This window comes from Sturnira hondurensis, unplaced genomic scaffold, assembly GCF_014824575.4.
Source record: "Sturnira hondurensis isolate 20B ecotype Veracruz unplaced genomic scaffold, ASM1482457v3 Scaffold0010448, whole genome shotgun sequence".
Lineage (NCBI taxonomy): Eukaryota > Metazoa > Chordata > Mammalia > Chiroptera > Phyllostomidae > Sturnira > Sturnira hondurensis.
Window position 1 is genome coordinate 6737296 of NW_028083079.1, and position 22882 is coordinate 6760177.

Here is a 22882-nt window from a genome sequence, read left to right on the forward strand (position 1 = left end):
AGTGGGAAGAATGGGGATCGGAGTCTGGGAAGACCCACCACTCTCATTCTAGCTGTGTGCCACTGAGCGTATTGCTGTCTCTGAGCCTTTGTTGAGTGGGGATAATTGTTCCCATCCTATGGCACTGTCGTCAGCCTCAAGCCAGAAGTAGTCCCGACTGTGTGTCCACAGCCAAGTGGCCCTCACTGGGCTCCATGTCATCACCTTGGAGTCCCTCTTTGGCCCCCTGGGATTTGAAGATGGAGGGTGGGGACCAGGAGCAGTGGGTGTGCCAGGGCAGGGTTTGTCCCAGCGTCTGATGAGAAGGGCTGGGGAGGCCAGCGTGTCAGTGGGCTCTTTGTGTGGCCTCCCCTTGCAGACAGCTTCTGGGAGGCCCTGGGCGGGAAGGCTGCCTACCGCACATCCCCACGGCTGAAGGACAAGAAGATGGACGCCCACCCTCCTCGCCTCTTTGCCTGCTCCAACAAGATTGGACGTTTTGTGGTGAGCCCCTGCTTTCCCCCGGGGAACAGGCATGTGCCGAGGGTTGGGGCCCGAGGCAGCAGGGGCTAAGAGAAGCACATCTGGTGGCCCAGCACAGAGGAAGGAGCCCCCTGCTGGTCAGAGCTGGCTCTGCAACTTCTTTGTGGGGAGCCTACCCTGGGAAGGAAAAGGGCTGGCTGTGTGCTTTCTATTAACCTCTTCTGTGCTTTCCCAGATCGAAGAGGTCCCTGGCGAGTTCATGCAGGAAGACCTGGCCACTGATGATGTCATGCTCCTGGACACCTGGGACCAGGTGGGTAAAGGACAGAAGGTGAAGGCTCTCTGGGCCCGAGGGAGTGGGAGGACCCAGACTTCCAGTTCTAAGGTGGTCGACTGAAAGACTTAGAAGTGCCAGGTGTTTCTGGAGACACACGAGCTGCAAGCTGCTTCCCCTTTTCCTTTCCCCTCTGGAGCCTGCTCATGCGCAAGGTGGGAGTGGTGGTGCCTACTTTGCATACCCCAGCCAAGTGAGATGGAGATAAACCCCCTTGCAAACTACAAAGCACCGTAGGAATGCAGATCAGATGGCCAGCATTCTCTCCCAGGCCTTTAGCAAGTGTGACCTCTGACTCTAAAAACGTCGGTAAAGAAAGTTGCACGTAGCAGCATATTCTGTGCACGCGTGAACTGTCGGGGTCACCTGGAGGTTTCGACGTGCACCTCCTTCTGCTCTAGAGGACTCTGGGCTCCCGCCGCTTCGTCTCCTAGGCAAGGCCATTGTGTGGGACCTGGCAGGGGAGTGCCATTCGTGCACCCAGCTGGTACAGGTGGGCACACGCGGGTTCACAGTTGTTGGTATGGAAAAAGGCGTGTGGGTTCTGATTATTACAGTGGCTTTATTAACTCTGTGTTGCCTGCTCACAACTGTAAACCTACTTTTGCCCACCGTGTATTACCTGGGGACCTGCTTGGTGGCAGACACTCTTCTAGGTGCTAGGGATGGAGCCGTAAGGAAAGAAGACATTTCTCTGCCCCCACAGGGCTTCCATTCCTGTGGTGGTGGCAGTCGGTGACCCTTGCTATCAGGTTGACTTTCCCCAGAGTTGTCAGGGGTAGAGACAGCAGCCGTGCAGGCCTGGGACATCCGTCTCCTCACATCCGTCTCCTCACATGCGTCTTGGGATCCCCGGTTGCAGGGGCAGCAGCAGAATGTTTGCGGCTTGAGCCAGGCAGCCCCTGTCATACCGGCTCTGTTGGCTGCTTGATGTGTGTGTGTGTGTGTGTGTGTGTGTGTGTGTGTTCGTGCACTCTGCTGGTTTTGTTCGTGCACTCAGCACCTTTTGTGAGGTGCTGTGGTGTGGGGATGCTGGGATGAGCAAAAAAGACTGCCCGCCGCGGAGGGGCCAGTGTAGTAGGGAGCACGTGCAAACAGAGCCATAAAATGGTTTTTTATTGCCCAATCCTGTTTTATCAATGATGGGTGCTCTTTGAAATGTTTTAGAAATACATAGAAATGGATGACACATCAAAAGCAGGTGAATAGGTTTTCTTTGTTGTAACGAAACTTGTAAGAAGACTCGAACAGCCGTTGCAGTGGTGAATGGTTTTCACTCCAAGCTTTGGGCCCATGCCGGCCCAGGCACAGAGATGGGCTGGGTAGACTCTTCCTCAGTGATTGTCGGGTGAATAAGCCTGTGAGCATATGTTTGTCCGCTCACTTGTTAACAGATAATTGCCTATAAAGGGATAATTCATGAGCCTCTTGAAGGGGATCTCCAACTCAAGGCACCCAGTTGGCGGTGTCAATGAGTGATGCAGGCTGGGATGGGGAGACATGAAGGAGTGGTGGGGTCTGAGGCAAACTGGAACTTCCCATCTCGAGGGGCGGCCTCTGCTCGGCTTCCTCCACATCAGGGGGAAGGCGTGGCCAGATTCTCCAAGTTTCCCAGAGAAGTCATAAATCTAGATTTAATATAGTTAGTTGGCAGCTACATTTGTCTAGAAGGATGTTGCAGACCAACATAGGGTGATGAGTGGGCACACAAAATGTGTCTGTCTGTCACTGGTTTGCAATATCTGTTCCAAATCCTTCTAGTCGTCTGTGGGCTCTGTCAGCTGGGGGTCCGTCCAGGCCCTGCTCCGGGAACCTCCCGGACTCCTCCTCCACTGCAGGTGAGTTTGGCCAGCACCCCTCATGCATTTTTACTTCACATCTCCCCTCCAGGTCTTTGTCTGGGTTGGGAAGGATTCTCAAGAAGAGGAGAAGACGGAAGCCTTGACCTCTGGTGAGGACCCGAGTCAGCCTGTGGGTCTGTTTCACGGGAGGGGTGGGAGCAGCTTCCTTATGAGCCTGGGACTTGGTGACAAGGGGTGGAGACTTCCTCACTCAAGGTCCCTCCCTCGTGAGTGCTGCCTGTGGAGGTGAGAGAACAGCTTAGTCCCTTCAGAGAACCTGAGTTCACGCCAGGGAAAGGAAGGGAGAGAGAGCAGCCGCTTCAAGTCCCCGGACGGCCCAGGCCTGAACTTGTCAGGGTTTAGGTGACGGAAAGCAGATGCCTGGCAGCTCAGTGGACCTGGTTTGGGGACTGGGACTCCCCAAGCTGGTTCTTTAATATCTCTCAGGAGAGGACAGCAAGAGAAAAATGGTCCCAGCTTTTTAAGGCAGGAGGTTGAACTGTAACCCGTCCTGTCCTGTGTTCCTGGGCAGGGGGGTGGAAGAGTCATGTACCATTGCCTTTAAGGGATAATGGTGTCCGGTGAAGAGACTGGGCCTCAGGGACAGCAGGACCAAAACCACCGTAGGTCACTCCTGCTCTGAACTGCCTCTCCCTGGCCAGGGAGGCACTGAGGGTCTCTGGGGTTTTTTTCCTTGCACGTGTGTCTGCAGCTAAGCGGTACATCGAGACAGACCCAGCCAATCGCGATCGGCGGACCCCTGTCACCGTCGTCAAGCAAGGCTTCGAGCCTCCCTCTTTCGTGGGCTGGTTCCTCGGCTGGGACGACAACTACTGGTCTGTGGACCCCTTGGACAGGGCCCTTGCTGAGCTGGCTGCCTGAGGCAGGGCAGGTCCCATCCCCGTCCCTGGTCAGTGCCTTCTAGAACTGCCCACCCTTCAAAGAGACCTTATAGCGGGGCCACTCAGATGTGTGTGTGTGTGTGTTTTTTTACAGTAGCCAAAAACAGCCCTGCAAAAATTCAGGGTCCCATCAAAATTGTCTCAAGTATCTGTGCTTTTGGGAGTTTAATTCAATAAAAGCTTTTTTGAAGTGTGTTAGCCTGCTGTGGCTCAGTATGTGCTGGGAGCGGTTCTAAGGATGCCCAGGGAGGGGCTTCGTTGACCCCGTGTATTAACCCTGGTCCTTCAAGAAGCAGGTGCTAAACTGAGATGAGATGCGCACTGGTTGTACCAGGGGAACTGCCATGTGGGAGAAAACGGAGGGACCCGGGGAGGGCGGGAGAGGGGGGAGCTGCCAGACTCCGAGGCCAGTCTGAGCCCAGTAAGGGGAGGGGGAGAACTTGGGTGGACGCAGCTCACACAGCCGGGCGGTCCAGGAAGGCTCGAGAGAGCTTCGACCGAATCCTTGAGCTGAAGTAAAAAGTATTTTTCTATTGGTATGGTCCCATTGCGGTGGTTGTTTTGGGGGTTTTTGTGGTAAACGAGACATAACGTAATACATATCCTTGTGACCCCTTGTACGTGGACGCCTCAGCAGCTTTGAATACCTTTCCCGTGTTGTGTAGCCATTCCCAGACCTTTGTCATCTTCTCCAACATAAAATCGGTATCCGTGAACCAATAATTTCTTGTCCCCACTCCCGGCCCCCCATCTCTTAGCCCCTCGTAACCTTCACTCCACTTTGTGTCTTGATGAAGATGCCTATTCCGGGTGCCTCGTATGAGCGGGGTCACCACGGTTGTCCTCTGAATCTGGTTTATGTCACTTGGCATGTTGTTTTCAAGGTTCATACATTTTGCATCATATGTAATAAGGAAATTTCATTCCTTTTTGTTACTGAGTGACATTCCACTGAGTGTATATGGGTGTGCCCCTGTTTCCCAAAAATCAAGTTGGGCCACTTTGCTTTTATGAAAGATCTGTGTTTGTACAGTAATGGCTTTTGTGTAAAAAAAAAAATCTTTGGATTTCCTTTGGTTAACAGAAAGATGTACTCACCTAGGTCTTTTTGGAGAGGGGAAGCAGTGTCGCTTCAACTTTTTTTAAAAAAGGTTTTATTTATTTATTTATTTAGAGAGGGGAAGGGAGAGAGAAAGAGATGGAGAGTAACATCAATGTGTGGTTGCCTCTCACCTGGCTCCCACTGGGGACCTGGCCTGCAACCCAGGCATGTGCCCTGACTGGGAACCGAATCAGCGACCATTTGGTTCACAGGCCGGTGCTCAATCCACTGAGCCACACCAGCCAGGGCTGTAGCTTCAACTTTTGAAAAGCAGAGGGTATACTCTTTGTTTTACACCATTTCAGCATAGGAACGGTTTCGTAGGAATACCCTAGTTTTGGACAGCGAGGGGAGCCTGCACACCGCATTTGATTTTCCCGTTGATGGACAAACGGGCCCTTTCTGCCTTTGGCTGTTGTGAATAACGTTGCCGTAAATGTTGGTGTGCAGGTATCTGTTCGGTAGGAGTGGTTGTGAAGCCAGAGCCCACTCAGCCAGCGAAGGAGTCGTGAGTCTCCAGGGGGTGGCCATGCTGTGTCCCATCTCCCCGGACACTCCGTCATTGCAAGGCATGGCCTTGGAGTGCCTGTGGGGATGGCATTCAGAGCCAGCAGCTGGGGCTGCTTGGTGGAGGAGAAAGTGGGCAAGGTGCACCCTGGTGGCCACCACACCCTGTAACAGCTGCCCCGACCTTCCTGGCTTCCTCTGGTTCCCACCAGTCATTCTCCTGCCCCGAAGCTCTCTGGAGGTGTCCCTGGAGGCTCCTAAAATTTGCCGCCTTTGTGGTTTGGGGGAGGGACTTTCTCTGTGCCCGCCTTGGCCCCCTGAGCCCTGACTCCCTGCTTGTGCTCGATTGTCACAAGGTCCCTCTTAGACGTTTCCAGGGACTCATGCCTGTGCATCTGTTCTGCGTGGAGGTTCCAAACCATCCGAGGGACCACTGGGCGCCAGGCCCATTGCCTCCCCTCTACCCTTCCAGTCTTTTCTCACCATGTTTTCCCCATTTTGTCCATGCCACTGCCCTAGCCCCATCCCAACCCAAGTTAGGAGGTGACAAAAATCAGTGTGAGGGTTCGTGTGGTGGGAAGAGTGTGTATATATTTACACTTTCGTTTTCAAAGCTGGCCGGCCCCCTGAACTGCCCAGGGAGCTTTTTAAAAACGTGGATTCCCCGGGGGCCCTACCTCCAGAGATCCTGATTCAGCGCAGAAGTGATGAAGGTAGTGGAGAAGGAATTTCCCGGGTGGAACCTGGGAACGTCCAGTGATGTCAGGCGTGTGTGCGGAAGTACAAAGACAAGGAACTGTGAGGGGGTGTTACCCTCAGGGTGGGACAGCAGACCCGTGTGGCTGGGGTGGGGGTGGGGAGCGCTAGGCCTCAGAGCTGAGAGTTTGTGAAGAATGCCATGTGAGGGGGTTTGGACTTGACCTTGTAATGCCTACCTGCCTCACCACACCTGTGCTGTGGTCAAAGCAATCCGCTTGACAAATGGGAAGTTCTGGAACAAAGGCAGCATTTACCACCTGGAGCTTCTGGGGCCTTCACTGGAAGCTGCGGGAGGCCTGTCTAGACAAAGTCAGCTCCCACCCTGGAAGCCTTCACGGGGCTGGGCTCTAAGTGGACCTGCCCATGTGGTCTTTGTTTGCATTAACTGGTATTCAAGGCGGTTTATGGGCCCATTTCGGTTTATTGGTGGCTGCAACTTGGAGAGAGCCCTGCAGTGCTCTGGGCTCCGGGAAAGAAAGTTTTCAGAAACAAATCTCTTGGACTTCACATTTTCCTCGGGGGCAAAGTAGTGAGTCAGGGACACTATCAGTCACCTCAGCCATGCAGTTTCTTTTCCTGACAGTTTTTGAGAGACCTAGGACTCCATCTGCAATGGAGAAGTCATTGTGAAAGGTCATGACGGGCGCCACAGGGCTGTGGAGACAGCCCCAGCCTAGGATCCTTGTGTCCCATTTTGGGCAATTCAGTTCCACGGATACTTATTGTGTACATTGTGCCAGGCAGTGTGTGAGACACTAGAGATAGAATAGAAGATGTCTTAGGAACCTCAACTTCCCCACCTGCAAAGTGACACTAATGTAGAGAAATGGTGCCCACCTGGAGGGGGTGTGATGTGGTGGTGACCAGCTGGGCTTTGGAGTCAGACGGGAGCTGTCCTGGCTCCACCACTTACCAGCAGTGTGATCTGACCTGAAGTCTCGGTAGCTTCCTTAGCTGCAAAGTGGGAATAAGGACATTGCTTAGACGCTGGGATTCTTTATGATGATGAAGGGAGGTGTGGCTTAGTAACATGCCTGGCCCATAGTAAGTGCAGAAAAATGGTTAAAAATTAAATAAAATTTCCCTTCTGTTTTGTGTGTGGAACTCAAGAGCCTAGACCACAGCAGAACCTCACATACATCCATGGAGGTAAGGACTGTGGATTAGAAAGGTCATTTTTGCCCGTAAGCAATGGAAAACCAACCTCAACCAAATTAAACCGTAAGCACACTCGCATGCCCTCCTACACGATAGTTCGCAGTCTGGGGTTGGGCGGGGGGGCCGGGGGGCAGGGGGGCCTTCATGGTTAACAGAAACCACTGGGCCTGTCTGGGGCCCATCAGTTCTCTTGGCTCTGCCGTTCCGAGCTGGTCGTGGGATAACTGGAGGCATTCTGGCTCTCAAGGCCACACAGGGCAATGCCCAGAGGAAACGAGAAGGGTTGATTCTAGTTTTCCCAGAAAAGAGAGGAGGAAGTGTTCCCAGGTCCACAGATAATCTCTGGTCTCAAGAGCCCACAGCAAGTCACAGTACCATTCCTGACGAATCGGGGGCCAGTTAGATTCATCGGAGTGAAGGGATCAGGATCTGGAGTTGAATTCCTCTTCCCCTGAAGGGAGCGCTCTAAGGCGGAGGCTCCTAAGCAGAGTCGTGGATCCTAGGATGGAGGAAGGGGGTAAATAGATGACTGGTCGGTGGCCACTTCTGTTGGAGACCTTTTAGGGGCCAGGTGCTGAAAATAATCATTAATAGTGATGGTTCTTCAGTCTTGTTGCCTCCAGTTATTCCCAGAGGAATTGACTTCCAGCCTATTGTTCCCAGAATCTTTAAGGGGAGATTCCCAGCCTCCATTGTTGTGACTAACTTTCCAGAGCTTGCTAAAACCTCAGTTTTATCGTTGGTTTCAATTTCCTTTCTCAGCAAACTGCTCTGGCTATGGGGTGGATTGAAAAGGGCTGTATCCTATCAGCAAGTGTGAATCCTTTAGGCCACAGGTGGCAAACACAAGGCCCGCGGGTTGAGTCCGGCCCTCCACCTTGTTTTACCCAGCCAGCACCTTGTTACTATCTGGCTGCAGTGCCAAGCTCTCACTTAATGGTTAAGGAGTCAGTCCTAAAATTACGTTTGGCCCATTGAAGGCAACCGTTAGGCTGATGTGGCCCCTGGTGAAAACGAGTTGGACACCCCTGCTTTAGGCAAAAGCCAGCCCGATCTAAGCCCAGCTGCTGAAATTTTAGATCTTAGATTATCTGGTCCAGTGGTTCTTAAATCCTTGGACAGGCAGAGTGGTGGGGTTAGCGTATCCCCTGAAGTTGTAGGCAAATTTGTGCTCTGTAGCTCCCAGCACATTCTCAAAAGGTCTGAGACCCAACAGACTGGAGGCCAGCTTCTCACTTTACCGGCGAGGCAAATGAGGCTCGAAGGGGCATCTGGTGTGGTGGGGAAAGCACTCAAGGGCAGTGATTTTAAAACAGGGATTGTAGAATCCTATGAGATGCTTCAGTGATTTTACAAATACTGGGTACTATTTTTAAAGTGATAATAAATATCAGACACTTGAAAGAAAATGGAGAAGTTGAATGTAGAGCCTGATTTAAGACTATAATTGTAACTTTGATTAAGACTATAATTGTCTTTGTAACTTTGATTACTATTGGTTTTTAAAACAGCCTCATTGATTCACATTAACAAATGTTAGGTGTGTGAATTTAAGAATTTATCCTGATAAAAGACACTTTAAATCTTTTCCCAATATAGCGTTTCCCTTAGAAAAAAGGGGGTGGGGGCGATTGCTGCTAAAAAGATTGAAAACTGTGGGTTCACCATTTACCAGCTGAGCAACCTTGGGAAGGGAAGACCTGGCGCTGTGAGCATCCCAGAAATAAGTGTGAAGGGCGCCGGACGCTCAAAGGGCCGTGAAACTTGGGTTTCCTCCAGCCCAGGCTAGTGTGTTGTAACATTTGGCGGTTACAGACCCTCAGTCTACTCCCCTCACTTGGACTCCACTTTGGCCTCAGTCCGATGGCCTAAAGCTAAAGCTGAAATGAACTCTCACAGTCTTACAAAGTCATTTTCTACATGTACAGTGACCACTGCTGGTGGTGCAGGCAGGCACTGTCCTGTGAAGATGCATTTAGATGCCTCGAGTCTTTGGCATCAGACAGTCCGTGTTTAACCCCAGCCCTGCTCCTTACCAACCTGACTCCGGAAGTTTTAACCTTTGAGCTTCAGCATCCTCATCTGTAAAATGAGGACAATAAAGCATCTTCACCACGTTGTCTTGAGGATAAAATGACAGAATGCCTGTGTGAGAATTTGAGCCTGGAGCCAGGGACCTGGTGCTCCACAAATGGTAGCCATCGATTCAAGACAGTTCCTCAAAGGTGGAATGTTGCAGGTGACGCCCACTGGTTTTGTATCCTCGATGTTTCCTTTGTAAGTCAGGGGTCTGCCTGGGTGAGCAGCTGGGTGGCAGCAAAAAGTGAGTCCCCCCTTGCTTGGATTAAGGCAAAGGGAAATGAAACCAGCCGAGGTTTCGAGGTTTCGAGGTGTGAGGACTCAGACTCTGGGGAAGTGTGTGGGCAGGTGCACCAGAGCGAGAGGTGCCAGAGGAGCTGCTACAGCCTCGCCTCTGCCCCTGGCCCCGAAGCCACGGCAGGCAGCGCAGGACTGGAGCATCTGACGTGCCACTTCGGGAAAAGGAAAGCCACGTGCACTGGACGCAGGAAGAAACAGGCTCCCACCCAAAGAGTCGGTCAAGGTGCACTCTTTATTACGTACAGCGTTGGGAAGGGAGGCCACATGGAACAAACTCTTGCACTCACACCCTCAAACCCCAGGCTTCCTCTCCTGCAAGCGATTTCATCTCAGACTCCTGGGCTCTGAATCCACAGGCAGAAAAGCAGACACTATTTGGTACCTGGAGACTGGGAAACTCAAGGGACTGACCACATTGTTACTCCAAGTCTGGGAAGGGACTTTCAGCTGCAGTATGTGCTTGTTTCCTGGTCCTCAGTAGTTAAGGGCGAACCACCTCATAAAAGAGATAAAATCATTTACTTTCAAATTTCATATGCCACTTGAGTTTCAAGTCAAAATGCTCCATATACATCTAATAAACTAAGCCAGGATCCATGGTGGTTCAATGTTTTCTAAAATAAGCTTGGAAATGGGGTAAAGGGGTGGGGACAGTCATCGGCTGGGACTGACAGAGTAATCCGGCTAACAGACACATACAGTGGCTCTGGTGGGGGAGCAGCAGGCCTTGGACGTCTGGAGCCGGAATCAGCCTCGAGGAGGACGTGTCAACGTCAGCCAATGTGCATTCTGGGCCAGCACGGAGAATGCCAGGTTGCTCAGGTCACAGGCGTCTGTGACAAGGAAGGCGCTTCCCAGTATCACAGATGCAGCGACTGTGGTTCAGGAGGGCCGACCACTTCCTCCTTCAGCATCGAGAACCCGGAGGCAGATAAAGATCTACATCCGTTGACTACAGACATCCTAAGCTCGACAGTGTCTTCCCACGCTCATTGGATGGCATGTGCTTAACATGTTGTGAATTCTTTATACTACTTTGTGAATGGGATCTGTAACCAGTATATTTCACAGGGTACAATAGTTAGTATGTGCAGTGAAATACAACAGTCTTCCGAAGATATTTTAAAAAGTATTAGTCCTTAAGCTATTCAAGTGGCTACAAAAACAACTGTTTACAGAACTCAGAACATTTTATTTAAAAAATCAAAAACTATTTAGAACCTGTTTTATGAAAATAGGTAAAAGTGAGAAAGCAGCACTGTGTGACAGGTACCTCGCTGATTTGAATAGCACACTACAGAAGATTCATTAACTCAGAGACCTAAAGAAGATAACCAAAAAAAATCCCACCACATTATTTTAAAAGAGCCTCTATAATAGTGGATTTAAATCTTTCAAAGGTCAGGGCAATCACTTTCATTGATCTTGACCTTCCTCCGGTGCTGTCAGGAAAATGCCTAGTCTCTAGGGAGGATTATTTTGAAACACGGTTTAGAGTAAATGGATGTTACGGAGTTTTCCTTAAGTATGATTCCCCGGAACAAGGCACGTGTGGCCCAGAGAAGCTGGCTGTAGCCTAGGGTCACTGTTTTCTGCAAAGCATTTCTCCAGCCCAGGGTGGTTTCCTTTGGCCTGGCTCCTGGCCGAGAGTGTAGAAGGGCTCAGTGAGAGTCAAAAAAAGGGGGTGAGGGGTGGGAATTGAACCTATCACATAATGATGTAAAAATACGAACTTCTCCATATTTAAAGAGCAAGAGATTATCATACATAAATCTCCCTCTCATACACAGTATTTACAAGCTAACCTTTATCTGTTGCTCGGGTCACTACACACTCAATATATGGAAAAGAAAAGGGAGGGAGAACAGTCAGGTTTCCCTCCCCATTCTCTCCTTACGGGTTAAAGGCTAATTTGGTCCCCTGCTTCACGCTCAGAAGGGCAGAGCTCCCCAGTGAGTGAGGCTGGCATGCCTCAGTGTTTTGCCCCCAGAATGCCTTGCAACATATCTATGGGCAGAGGGAAGACAATTGTGGAGTTTTTCTCAGCGGCGATGGTGGTCAGTGTCTGAAGGTAGCGGAGCTGCAGGGCTGCAGGCGATTCGGTGATGACCATGGAGGCCTCTTTTAGAGCCCTGGACGCATTCATCTCCCCCTCGGCCGCAATGACCTGCGGGCAGTGAAAGGAGAGATCAAACCGGAGAAAGCGGCAGGCGGCCGGCAGCCATCACAGAACTTCCCAGGGAACACGCCAGCAGAGTTTTGGGGAGGACACACTGAGAGACAACTGAGGACCCACACGGAGAGGAGAGAGTAAGAGCCGTCCATGGAAGTGCTTCTGAGTGACGGCACAACTCACTGGTGCCGGGAGGCTCAGTGTGTACGGGAGGAAAGGGGCACAGGGGCTGAGTCCCAGGTTTCTAGGTTTCTAGACCGAGCCATTAGGTGAGATTGGAAATTTAGGATACAGTACTTTTTGAGGGCAAGGGCCAAATTTAGAGGGCTAAACAACTTAATTTTTCAAGGCACACCCGTTATGTCCTGCTTAGGTCTCTGAGAAGGGGCGAGGGCTGAGTAGGCCCAAAGAGAGCCCGTGACTGTGGTCCAAGGCAAGCACAGCAGAGGGAGCACAACAAGTAACCGCCTGCCACGGGGACGGGGGGTCTGATTCCCCCCCACGTTGTCTCAGATTTCCAACGAGGCACTCTTCTGTTTTTGGCCTGGACAAGGACCAACTGCAAACATCTCACCTCCCACTACCGATCAATACACAATCTCTTGGCTGGGAAGCCAGACCCACTGGGCCGGACATGCACTCTGTTCGCAGAAAAGCTGCCCTGCGTGAGATGCCCACGACGTGAGCCCAACACCACCGGCTCTGCCTCAACGTAGGCCAAGTATATACATTGTGGAGAGGATTTTTGGAAAGTGAAATGGAATACATGTGGGTAGGTGGGCCTTTTGCCAAATGCACAGTAATCCTGTATCAATCAACACTTTATATTTATAGAGCATTGTTTTAAAATCTGGCATTTTCAAGTATGTGAGGTTACTGCCGTCTCCTGCTGCAGCCCAGGCGGGCTGGTCTGGAAGAAGGGCAGAGAAAAATGCTCTGTATTTTTGCACTCCACCCTCTCACATAAGAGATGATCAGGCCCAGAAATAGGAGCTTGGAAGCACGTCAAGTATTTTTCTGAGAGTTATGAAAAAGGAAGAAGAAGATTACATTTCAAGTCATGACGAGTTGCTCTAAAAACTTTCAAGAAACCAGCTCACTTACTGGTGGGAGAATCTGTCCTGTTCTGTGACTGGCTCCTTTCTCTCAAATTACATCCACAAGCACTTGCACGTTCATTCACTCTGTCGTAGAGCATTCCTTCACGGGGATAAACCACGCTATCCACTCAGCCAGCAACGGACACCGGGTGGTTTCCAGTTTGGGCAATTACAAGGTTCTGCTGTGAGTATTGCAGGGCGTGCCTTTTCATAAGCGCATGCCTGCGTTTCTGTTAGGTACTTACTGCAGGATCGTTGTACAAAGGAGTTGTACCAATTTATACTCTAACCAATGGAATATGAGTTCCAGTACCTCCCTCACCCACACTTAGTTCCTTTCTTTCTTTTTAAAGCCACTCTGGTGTGGCATCTCCTTGTGATTTGAATTTGTATTTTCCTGAAGCCTAATTAATGGAGGAATTTTTCTCTGAAGTCTCTTAATCTATAGGTTCTCCTATCCTTTGCTGTTTATTTGTGGAAGAAACTGACCTGCCCTATTTCCCGTGAGAACTTGAATGTATGACTTTGAATATATGGCCTTATGGGTATTGCAGAGTTACTGCATTTTACAGAAGGCCTGGACGCATGACAGTTCTACCTGTGAACCTTCACCTGACAGATAGACAGAGTCACCGCCGGGGGCCACGAGGCCGCTCCCAGACCAACCCTACAGCCCTAGGCCAGTGGAAGCAAAGTAACTTAGAATTTTAACCAGTTTCATTAATCTCTTCTTATTGTTTTAAAAGGAAATAGGAATTCTCTTTCCTAACTGGTGAGAACACTTGCGGAAGAGGCTCAGTCCACTCTGGAAAGTTCCAGAGGAGGCCGAGGTGGGCAGAGGGGGCTTCTAATCCCCGTCACCACTCACAGACTCTGTGACCTTGAGGAGATCACTTAGCTTTTCTAGGCTTCAATCTTTTTCATCTGAGCAGTGGATTGGCAATAAGTGTCATTTTAAGGGCCACTTCCAAGCAGCTGAGGATTGTTACCAAAAGCGCTCTAGAAGGCCAAGTCCAAGCTCGGTGGGAAACAGCGCTGTGGTTAACACTGGGATGGGAACTAAGGGTGAAGTAGCAGCAGCTGGGCCAGGTGTTCGTCACCTGCAGAAGGTGATCTCTAGGGACCCTCGGGGCCCTGATGTTCTGTGCAGTCCATGTATGGCAAATCCTGTGGTTCAGTGTGACTTGGAAATGGGGCTTCTGGTTAATGACATACTGTAGGTCTAAGTAACTCCTAATTTTTTAAATAATTAGATTCTAGTAGGGCACGTTTAATATTATCAAAAATACAATTTAGTCTTCTACGTGTGATGATGATTTGAAAGAAAGCACTCGAAGGATCTGAGTGTCACCAGGTTAGCATCACAAGCATCAGTGATCACACTGGAAAAACCGAAAATTTCTGGTTGGCAGAAAATCCTGGGTGTATTGTGTCAAATGAGCTATTACTCTATTTGGGGCTGGTTAAGAAATTACAGTGACCTATTTGCGGCTTAAAGGGCACCCTAAGGGAAGGGCAGGGTGCTGTGGTTAGCCAGGTACCACCGGCTACTGCTGATTTTCTGACAACAGCAAACTGGTTTACTCCTTGGTTTTGGAGATCAGGTCCCCAGAGGCCCCTACTCCTCCTCAGGTTCACAGGCAAGGGGCTGGGAGCCCTGATTAGCACCTGACTTTACCCTCTGACCAAGGGTGGGCCAGAGATAATCCCCCTGCTGTGAATCTGGAACCAGGGCCGGTCTGTCTCGGTCAGTGTTCAACTAGAGCCGGAAAGTCTCTCCCTCAAACCGTCTGCAGTGAGATGAGGCCCAGGGAATGAAATGACTCACTCCCTTCCTTCTCTCTTGACTCCAGTTCTGATGAGGCTCGACTCTACGTCCCGCCCTTGGGTTTGTCTGGTCAGGCAGTCCCGTGTCCTTATGCAGTACCGTCTCCGCAGAGCCTCTTTTCTAGGTTAGGTTAACAACTACGGCCTTCAGCACTTCTCAAAGGGGCCATGCATCTATGCAGGGTTAAGACACAGGCGGAGATGATGATGGAAAGAAAGAGGAGGGGAAAAGCAGACATCAAAGAAAGAAAAATTAAAGCCTGGCTGGTGGGGCTCAGTGGACTGGGTACCGACCTGTGAACCCAAAGGTTGCCTGTTTGATTCCCCATCAGAGCACAAAGAAAGAAAAATTTTTTTAAAAAGGAAAGAGGGGAGAAAGGAAGAAGCAACAGTAAAAAAAAGAAGATCCACAGAAAAGGGAGAGAATGAAAGGAGACAACAGAAACGAATGAATGGTAAGCAAACCGGTGAGGCTGCGCATTTGCTCTGATGTCAGAACTGTGACTTTGTCCTCTACAGGGGACTGGGAGAATAACGCACAGGACATACAGTTAGTAAAAGAATGAGGGAACTCCGGATGTGCTGACACGCCCATGCGGTATTGAGTCAAAAAAGGTACAGAACACGTGTGTGGTGTGACCTACTTCTATAAAACAGGCTGCTGACAGTCTAACAAGCTGATCAAATAAAACCCAAATAAACCAGAAAAGATAATCTGGAAGTAAACACACTGACCTGTTAAGAGTGGTGACCTCTGGGGAGATACAATGTGAAGCCACAAGGAGGGCTCTCACCTTAACTAAATACTTCAGGAGTATTTCTAATTTTTATAACAAGCATGTCTCTCTTTTTTTAACTAAAAAGAAAATTCAGTAGGAAAAACAAACTACGAAAAATAAAGGTGACCTTGGCTCGGGCTTCCCGGGATGCCTCCGCCTCTGCAGCCATAGCCCTCTGGAGCTGCACGGGCAGTTTCACGTCCTTGATTTCCACACGCTCCACCTTGATGCCCCACTCATCAGTGGCGTCGTCCAGGGTGGTCTGACAGGAAGAGAGAAGGCAGGCTGAGATGGTCAGTCCTGGTCCAGGGGCCTAAGGTGGCTGTGCACACTGGGACCTGGAGTGGACAAGGCGCTGGCTCACCCGGGAGGCTGCTAATAAGCCAAAGCAGGCAAACTTTCTCTAAAAGGGCCAGATGGCAATTACTGATTTTCGGTCTGCTGCAACTATTTCACCCTGCCCTTGCAGGTCAAGAGCAGCCATGGATAATACATGAACAGACGGGCGTGGCTGTATTCCAATAAAACTTTCCTTACTAAGACAGGTGGTCAGCCAAGTCCCAAGCTAAAGTGACTCTGCGTAAGCCACGTTACTCCTTTGTGCTTCAGCTTTCTTCCCTTGCAAGGGCAGGAGTGAAATCGTACTATTTATTTCCCATGGTTATTGTTGGCATCGACTAAGATCACAGATTTTACATGCAATGAAGTCCGAACACATAAGAGTTCAGATTTACAGTGCTCTTGAACAGGTCAGGTTTAATGGATCATCTCTCACTTAAGTGTCATTGGAAAGACTTGCCAGGGGGTCACGGGGCTCTGAGAACACAACTTTACTGACACTTGCACTATACAAACAGCCTCTGAACTATTATGGCTAAAGAAAAGGTTAATACTAATTCTGGAAAGATATATACACTGGACAGGAAAAATAATGCATGCATCTGAGTGTTACTACCCATGAACTATGTGGAAAACATCCCCTTCCATCAAGTGTAAGAAAACCTTTTGGCGAGGGAAACAGGGCCAGCGGTCCCCCAACGTCAGTGGGTAAGTTCTCGAACAACCATCGGGTCCCTGCTCCAGTTCGTGATTTCTAGCGAGCGGCAGCCTGGAGCACGCCTCACCTGCATGTTGTGTGCAATTTCTTCTCTGTCGGAGAGGATCTGAGAAAGGTTCTTGGTGCCCAGCACATTCCTCAGGGTGGTCTGTGCCAACAGACGGGTGGCTGAGTCGGCGTTGGTGATGTTTGCCACGGCCAGGGTCGCGTTCTGGACGCGGTAATAGACCACACCATCCACGCTGATTGTCACCGAGTCCTTAGTGAGGATCTATGACGTAGAGAAAGTTATTTCACATCTGCCTGCCGACTCTTTCTTTAATATAACTGTCAGGAACGCCACTTCACAGAACATCTCGTAACGCCGGCTGACTTTCTTTACTAAGTGCTACTGACTAACAGTTTGTGTCCCCCCAAGTTCCTGTGCTGAAACCTAACCCCCAACGTGTTGCTATTTGGTTGGGGAGTGATTAGGTCATGAGGGCGGAACCCTGCCTTCTGACACGTGATGACACAGTGTGACGGTCATTTATGAACCAGGAATCAGGCCCTCGGCCCTCATCAGACACCGAACATACCAATGCCTTAACCTCGGACTTCCCGACCTCCAGAACGTGAGAAATGAATTTCTGCTGCTTATAAGCCACCCAGACTGTGTCATTTTGTTACAGCAGATCAGATGGACTAAGGCAGTACAGCATCCGAAAGTTTTCAACAAAATACGTCCATTTATTTATTAACTCCATTACTTCATTCAACCATTCAACAAATGAGATACCACTCGGTAGCAGGCACTGTACTAAGTACCAGGGATAAAGATACAAAAAATCTTGGTTTCTACTTCCAAAGAGGTTGAGGAGTCAAGAGAGGCTTAAGAAACAAAAAATGAGCAGTTATAGGTGGCAGGGGTGAAACCTGAAATGAGTCTTAAAGGAAGGAATAAAAATTTCCAGAGGGTGGAGGAGGGTACAGTGAAAGAGGATTCAAGGCAGAGAAAGCAAAGTGTACGGGAGAGCCTAGGTCTATACGTATTACTAGAATTCTAAGTAGTACAGTGTTACTAGAACAGAATGGGAATGGGAACTGCTTTTATAGGCAAGGTCAGGGTACAAATGTCTTTACAGCCTGCTACATGAAAATGCCTCCTCATAGGACAGAAGGTGCCAGTTCTTCCTACCGCCCACAGGGCACAGTCCTCAGCGTGGCACACGAGTCCTCGGCCACCTAGCCCTTTGACTTGTGGCCCTCTGGCCTCGCTCTTCCCTCCCTCCTCCTGCCCACAGTATACGTGATGAGGTGTAGACCTCTGCATGCATCATGTTCCTCGTCCCCTGGTCTTTATGAAGATGTCCCCTCTCCATGGATGTCCTGCCCTCTCTCTCCCCCTCATCACATCAGACTGGCACATTCTTACTTGGCGTTCAAGGCTCAGCTCCAGGGTCCTTTTCTCTGTGAAACTTCCCTCACTCACACAGCAGAGCATGCCCACCCCTTTGCACCTCGCTGCAGTGACTTGACTGATTTGCATCAGTATTTCTCTACTAGAGTGTGAATTTCTCGAGGCACCTGTCTCTGTATCTCTATCACCAGCAGAATGCTCGATACATAGCAAGTTGTCAGTAAACAAGAGATGAGTTAAAATGAAATGTGGTCCTTAGAATACAGTGATTAATGAGGAGCACAGGAGTGAGAGGAGACCTGGAGTTTCAACTCTGCCTGTACTTCCCTCGGTGACCTCTAGCTTTTAAACTGTTTAACCCAGCCCTGGCTGCTCTGGCTCAGTTGGTTGGAGCCTTGTCCTGCAAACTGAAAGATCGCGGGTTCAATTCCCAGTCAGGGCATGTGCCTAGGTCGTGGGTTCAGTCTTTGGTCAGGTGTGTACAGGAGGCAATTGATCGATGTTTCTCTCTTTCTCCCCTCCTCTCTCCCCAAAATCAACAAATATATTCTCAGGTGAGGATTAAAAAAATTTAAACTGTTTCACCTAGAGATTCCTCATTTGTGAGATGGACCTAATAAGACTGCCCAATTCTACACAAATTTCTTTGAAGATCAAGTAAGAAAATGTTGGTGAACGAGGCTCTTTTGAATGTTTTCAGAGCTCTGTAAATGGAAAAATAGCGATGACAATGATATATTACATAGCTGTTTAGTCCTGCTGGGCATCAAAGCATCAATTCTTATATATATATATATATATATATGTGTGTGTGTGTGTGTGTGTGTATGTATGCATATATATGTATGTATGTGTGTATATGTATGTATGTATATGTGTGTATATATATATTCTAACTTGAAACATAGTTCTAAATATATCATTCTAACTTGAAAAATAGTGGGAGATTTGTAAATAAATGTATAGTACATCACCATCTTCCGTGAAAAGTGATTCTTTCCCATGAGGCGATGGGAAACATCTGTATCTTTTCTAAACAAATTCTTGACACTGACTTGGCCACGGCCAGAGCTTTCCAACGCCGCAGCCTCTCTGCCGACCGGGGGGGGGGGGGGGTGCGGGCGGGGAAAGGGCTGCCTGCCAAGTTCCAACGCGCTCTGCGTTCACAGCTGGCAGGAAAGCAGAGAGCAGCTGGAAGGCTGAAGCAGGCAGCGACCCTGCCAGGTGCCTGCAATGCTATGGAGGAAAATGCCCGAGTTCCCAGCTACGCTGACAGGGGCTCCTTCTGAGAGTTGGTCTTTCCTGAGCACAGAAAAACACGCAGAGAATACAGCGAGGCTCTCAGTCTTCTTCTTGGGCTTAAAAATGATTTCTGGTGTCACCGCACATGTGTGGACTCTGAGGTCTGACCTCACCAACTACTTGGCTCCCAGCAAGGAGCTTCCAAGGCTGGTTTCTGGCTTTCTGTGACAACAGGAGGCAACATGGCCAGGCCCCACCTCGCTGCTGGATACCTGGCTTTCGGCCAGGAAAACCTGGTGGGATTTTTCTGTCCCTCCCTTCATTATGTTTTTAGGCTTCTGTCTGCAATAGTTATTATGCCTCCTTAGACATAAGTACCAGCACAGCCATCTCTGCTTCAAGGGCCACGAAGGAGCTGATGCAGGATGCACGTAGCATGGAGCTGTGGGACAAGCACTGGGCCTGGAATCCAAAGAGCAGGGTTTCCCACCTGCACCTCCCTCTGTAGCTGGGAGGAATCTCGTCGCCTCACAGCAACTCTGCGCCTTCTAGGGATTCTGCTGTTTCAACTGTGATAATATTTGTGAAGTCGTTTGAAAAAGCATGAAATAATTACCACTCTAAAACATTACATGCTTTATCTAATGTGCCAAATAAGCAGTTTCTAATTCTTTGGCTTTTTACCAAGTTATCTAGAATAAAATCAAGCCCTCTATGGAGAAGAATATCATACTAAACAGGATTTTGTGTCAGAAAAACCCAGAGAAAAGAAATGCGGTAGTAAACGCGACAATAATAATGCTAACCTTGTACTTACATTAACATTACACTATGTTTTTTAAAAATATATTTTATTAATTGTGCCAGTAGTTGTCCCATTTCCCCCCTTCATTCCCCTCCCCCACCATTCCCCCCCTTTCATTTACGTCCATGTGTCACAAGTTCTTTAGATTCTACATTTCCCACACTACTCTTGCCCTGCCTATTATCTACCTACCGTCTATGCTACTTATTCTCTGTACCTTCTCCCCCTCCCACTCCCGTTACTCACCCTCCATGTGATCTCCATTTCTATGGTTCCACTCCTGATCTAGCTGTCCTCTTAGTTTGCTTTTGTTTTAGGTATCGTTGTTAATAACTGAGTTTGCTGTCCTTTCACTGTTCAGATTTTTTATCTTCTTTTTCTTAGATAAGTCCCTTTAGCCTTTCATATAATAAGGGCTTGGTGATGATGAACTCCTTGAACTTGACCTCATCTGAAAAGCACTTTATCTGCCTTTCCATTCTAAATGAAAGCTTTGCTGGGCAGAGCAATCTTGCATGTAGGTCCTTGCCTGTCATGACTTGGAATACTTCTTTCCAGCCCCTTCTTGCCTGTAAGGTCTCTTTTGAGAAATCAGCCAACAGTCTGATGGGCAGTCCTTTGTAGGTGACTGTCCCCTTATCTCTTGGTGCTTCTAGGATTCTCTCCTTTATTTTGATCTTGGCTAATGTAATTATGATGTGCCTTGGTGTGTTCCTTCTTGGGTCCAACTTCTTTGGGGCTCTCTGAGCTTCCTAGATTTCCTGGAAGTCTATTGCCTTTGCCAGATTGGGGAAGTTCTCCTTTATTATTTGTTCAAATAAGTTTTCCACTTGTTGCTCTTCCTCTTCCCCTTCTGGTACCCCTATAATTTGGGTGTTGGAACGTTTAAAGATGTCCTGGAGGTTCTTAAGCCTCTCCTCATTTTTTTGAATTCTTGTTTCTTCATTCTTTTCTGTTTGGTCATTTTTTTCTTCCTTCTGGTCCCCTCTGGTGCTGGCTCCCAGGTATGTGGGCCCGTGCACCCTCCAGGACCCTGTGGGTCTCTCCAACAAACTCTCTGTGAGCCTGGGAGCTTCTCTTGGCACCTCAACACCCAAATTTTTTCCCATTGGTGCTTTTAGGCTTTAATTCCTGGCACTGGGGCCCTAGCCTGCATGGTCTGTCTCACTGCTTGCTCCTTCGCCTGGTTTATCTGCGTGCAAAGGTGTGACCATGGTCAGCCAGCTGCCTTGGGCCCTCACTGGGTCCACCTGTTGCCACCTCACACCTGGGATCTGCCAACCGCCGCCTGCGCCTCTGGGTCAGTCTGGCCACTTTTTCCTGCGAGACCCCTCTCTGCCAGCCGCTGACTCCACCCCTCTTACCGGTCTGGCTGAATGGTTCGTTGTTGGACTTTCCGTACAGTTTAATTTTCTGTGTTTTTGGCTGCGTTTTTGTTACTAAAACTTTGTTGTCTTTAAACTTGGTTGTGCGAGGAGGCACAGCGTTTCCACTTACGCCTCCATCTTGGCCGGAGGTCCTATACTACGTTTTATAAAAATAAGCACTTACATAGCCCTTCACTATCAGCCAGTGTGAAGTACTTTGCATATAGCTCATTCAGTTCTCTCACGAACCCTATAAAGTAGGTCCTATTATTATGATTGGTATTTTATACATTAGGAAACTGAAGCCCGGAGAAATTGATACCTCGCTCAAGGTCCCCCAGCTAGAAAATGGTGAATGCAGACAGGCGTTGAACCTATACCGTAACCACCGCGCACGCCGCCTCCACTGTCCCACACTCTCATACGTGCTGCCTCAGTCTTTCAGAGCAAAAGACCACCTTACCTCCTGAGGTGGAATATCGAATGAAATGGTCCTCATGTCCACTTTGATGAAGCTGTCAGTGCATGGCAGAATGAAAAACAAACCTGCAAACAAGACCCACAGAAGATTATGGGGAAAGATCAGCACCTAATCGGTTTACCTTCCATTCAGTTCTCACAGCCTCGACCTCATCCACTGTAAGTGATCAGTTCATCTCGGTGAAGGAGCCAGAAGCTGGGAATGTTATCCTTCACTCCTCTGGCTTCTGCCCCGACCTGAGCCGCCCTCACCCAGGCCTGCGGACTTCGCTGCCTTACTCCACTGTGACTGTCACTGTTTTCACTTAGACCTGTGCGATCCCTTCCCAAGTCATCTTTCCGTTCCTTCCAGTGCCTCTCCTCCCATCTAGTTCCTAAGCTGCAAGCAGAGCGTTCTCTCCTGAAAGACAAACCGCTGAGTGAGCCAAACAAGGTCTGCGGGGCCTGCCCCCGCGTACCTCTTCAGCTGCCCCCTCTCCTCGGCCCTCCACTCTGAGCAACCCACAGTTCCTTGAATCTGGAATACTCTCCTCTGTATTTCCCTGCACATGTTGCTCTTTCTGGCAGGAACGCCTTCCCTAATGTCTCTTCATGCCTCAAGATTCAGCCAAGTCGTCCTCTCCACAAAGCCTTGTCTCATCCTACAAGTTCGGGTCAGGTACTCTTCTCTGGGTCTCCACAGCTGTTTGGATCATACTGCTCATCACACAGAATTGCAACTGTCTGTTTCCTTGTTGGCGTCCCACCACTAGACAGTAAGATCCTCAAGGGCAGGAACTGTCTTAGAGAAGGTCTCCCCAACCTCTGGGCCACTGGCCATTATTGCTCGGGGCCTGTTAGGAACCGGGCCACACAGCAGGAGGTGAGTTCGAAGGAAATGCACTTGAATCATCCCAAAACCATTCCCTCACCCAGTCCATGGAAAAATTGTCTTCCACGAAACTGGTCCCTGGTGCCAAAAGGCTGGGGATTGCTGTGTTAGAGTTTCCAGTGAATTCCCAGAGCCTGGAAGCTAGGAGCTTAAATGAAGTATGCCAAAAAGCAACTCAAAGCCTTTATTTTATTTTATTTTTTAAAAGAGTTTACTTACTTATTTTTAGAGAGATGGGAGGGGAGCAGGGGAGAGAGAGGGAGAGAAGCATAGATGTGCAAGAACTACATCAACCAGTTGCCTCTCTCACGCCCCCAACTGGGGACCTGGCCCGCAAC

At 49.3% G+C, this 22882-nt stretch overlaps 2 protein-coding genes across 5 annotated transcripts in view; one reads left to right on the forward strand and one right to left on the reverse strand.

The window, feature by feature from the left end:
• Positions 1 to 3737, forward strand: part of GSN (gelsolin) — a 48629-nt gene extending 44892 nt beyond the window's left edge. For all 4 annotated transcript variants that reach the window (XM_037059187.1, XM_037059185.1, XM_037059184.1 and 1 more), the window contains 4 exons: positions 359 to 483; positions 698 to 775; positions 2687 to 2747; positions 3350 to 3737. In XM_037059187.1, coding sequence (XP_036915082.1) covers positions 359 to 483; positions 698 to 775; positions 2687 to 2747; positions 3350 to 3519 — 434 coding nt within the window. In that variant the 3' untranslated portion in view covers positions 3520 to 3737. The remainder of the gene's footprint in view (positions 1 to 358; positions 484 to 697; positions 776 to 2686; positions 2748 to 3349) is intronic.
• A 5920-nt stretch (positions 3738 to 9657) lies between these two features.
• Positions 9658 to 22882, reverse strand: part of STOM (stomatin) — a 29717-nt gene continuing 16492 nt past the window's right edge. Inside the window, exons 4-7 of the mRNA XM_037059189.1 lie at positions 21657 to 21739; positions 16448 to 16651; positions 15451 to 15585; positions 9658 to 11611 (exon numbers count right to left, since the gene is read on the reverse strand). Of these exons, the coding sequence (XP_036915084.1) occupies positions 11417 to 11611; positions 15451 to 15585; positions 16448 to 16651; positions 21657 to 21739 (617 nt within the window). The 3' untranslated portion in view covers positions 9658 to 11416. The remainder of the gene's footprint in view (positions 11612 to 15450; positions 15586 to 16447; positions 16652 to 21656; positions 21740 to 22882) is intronic.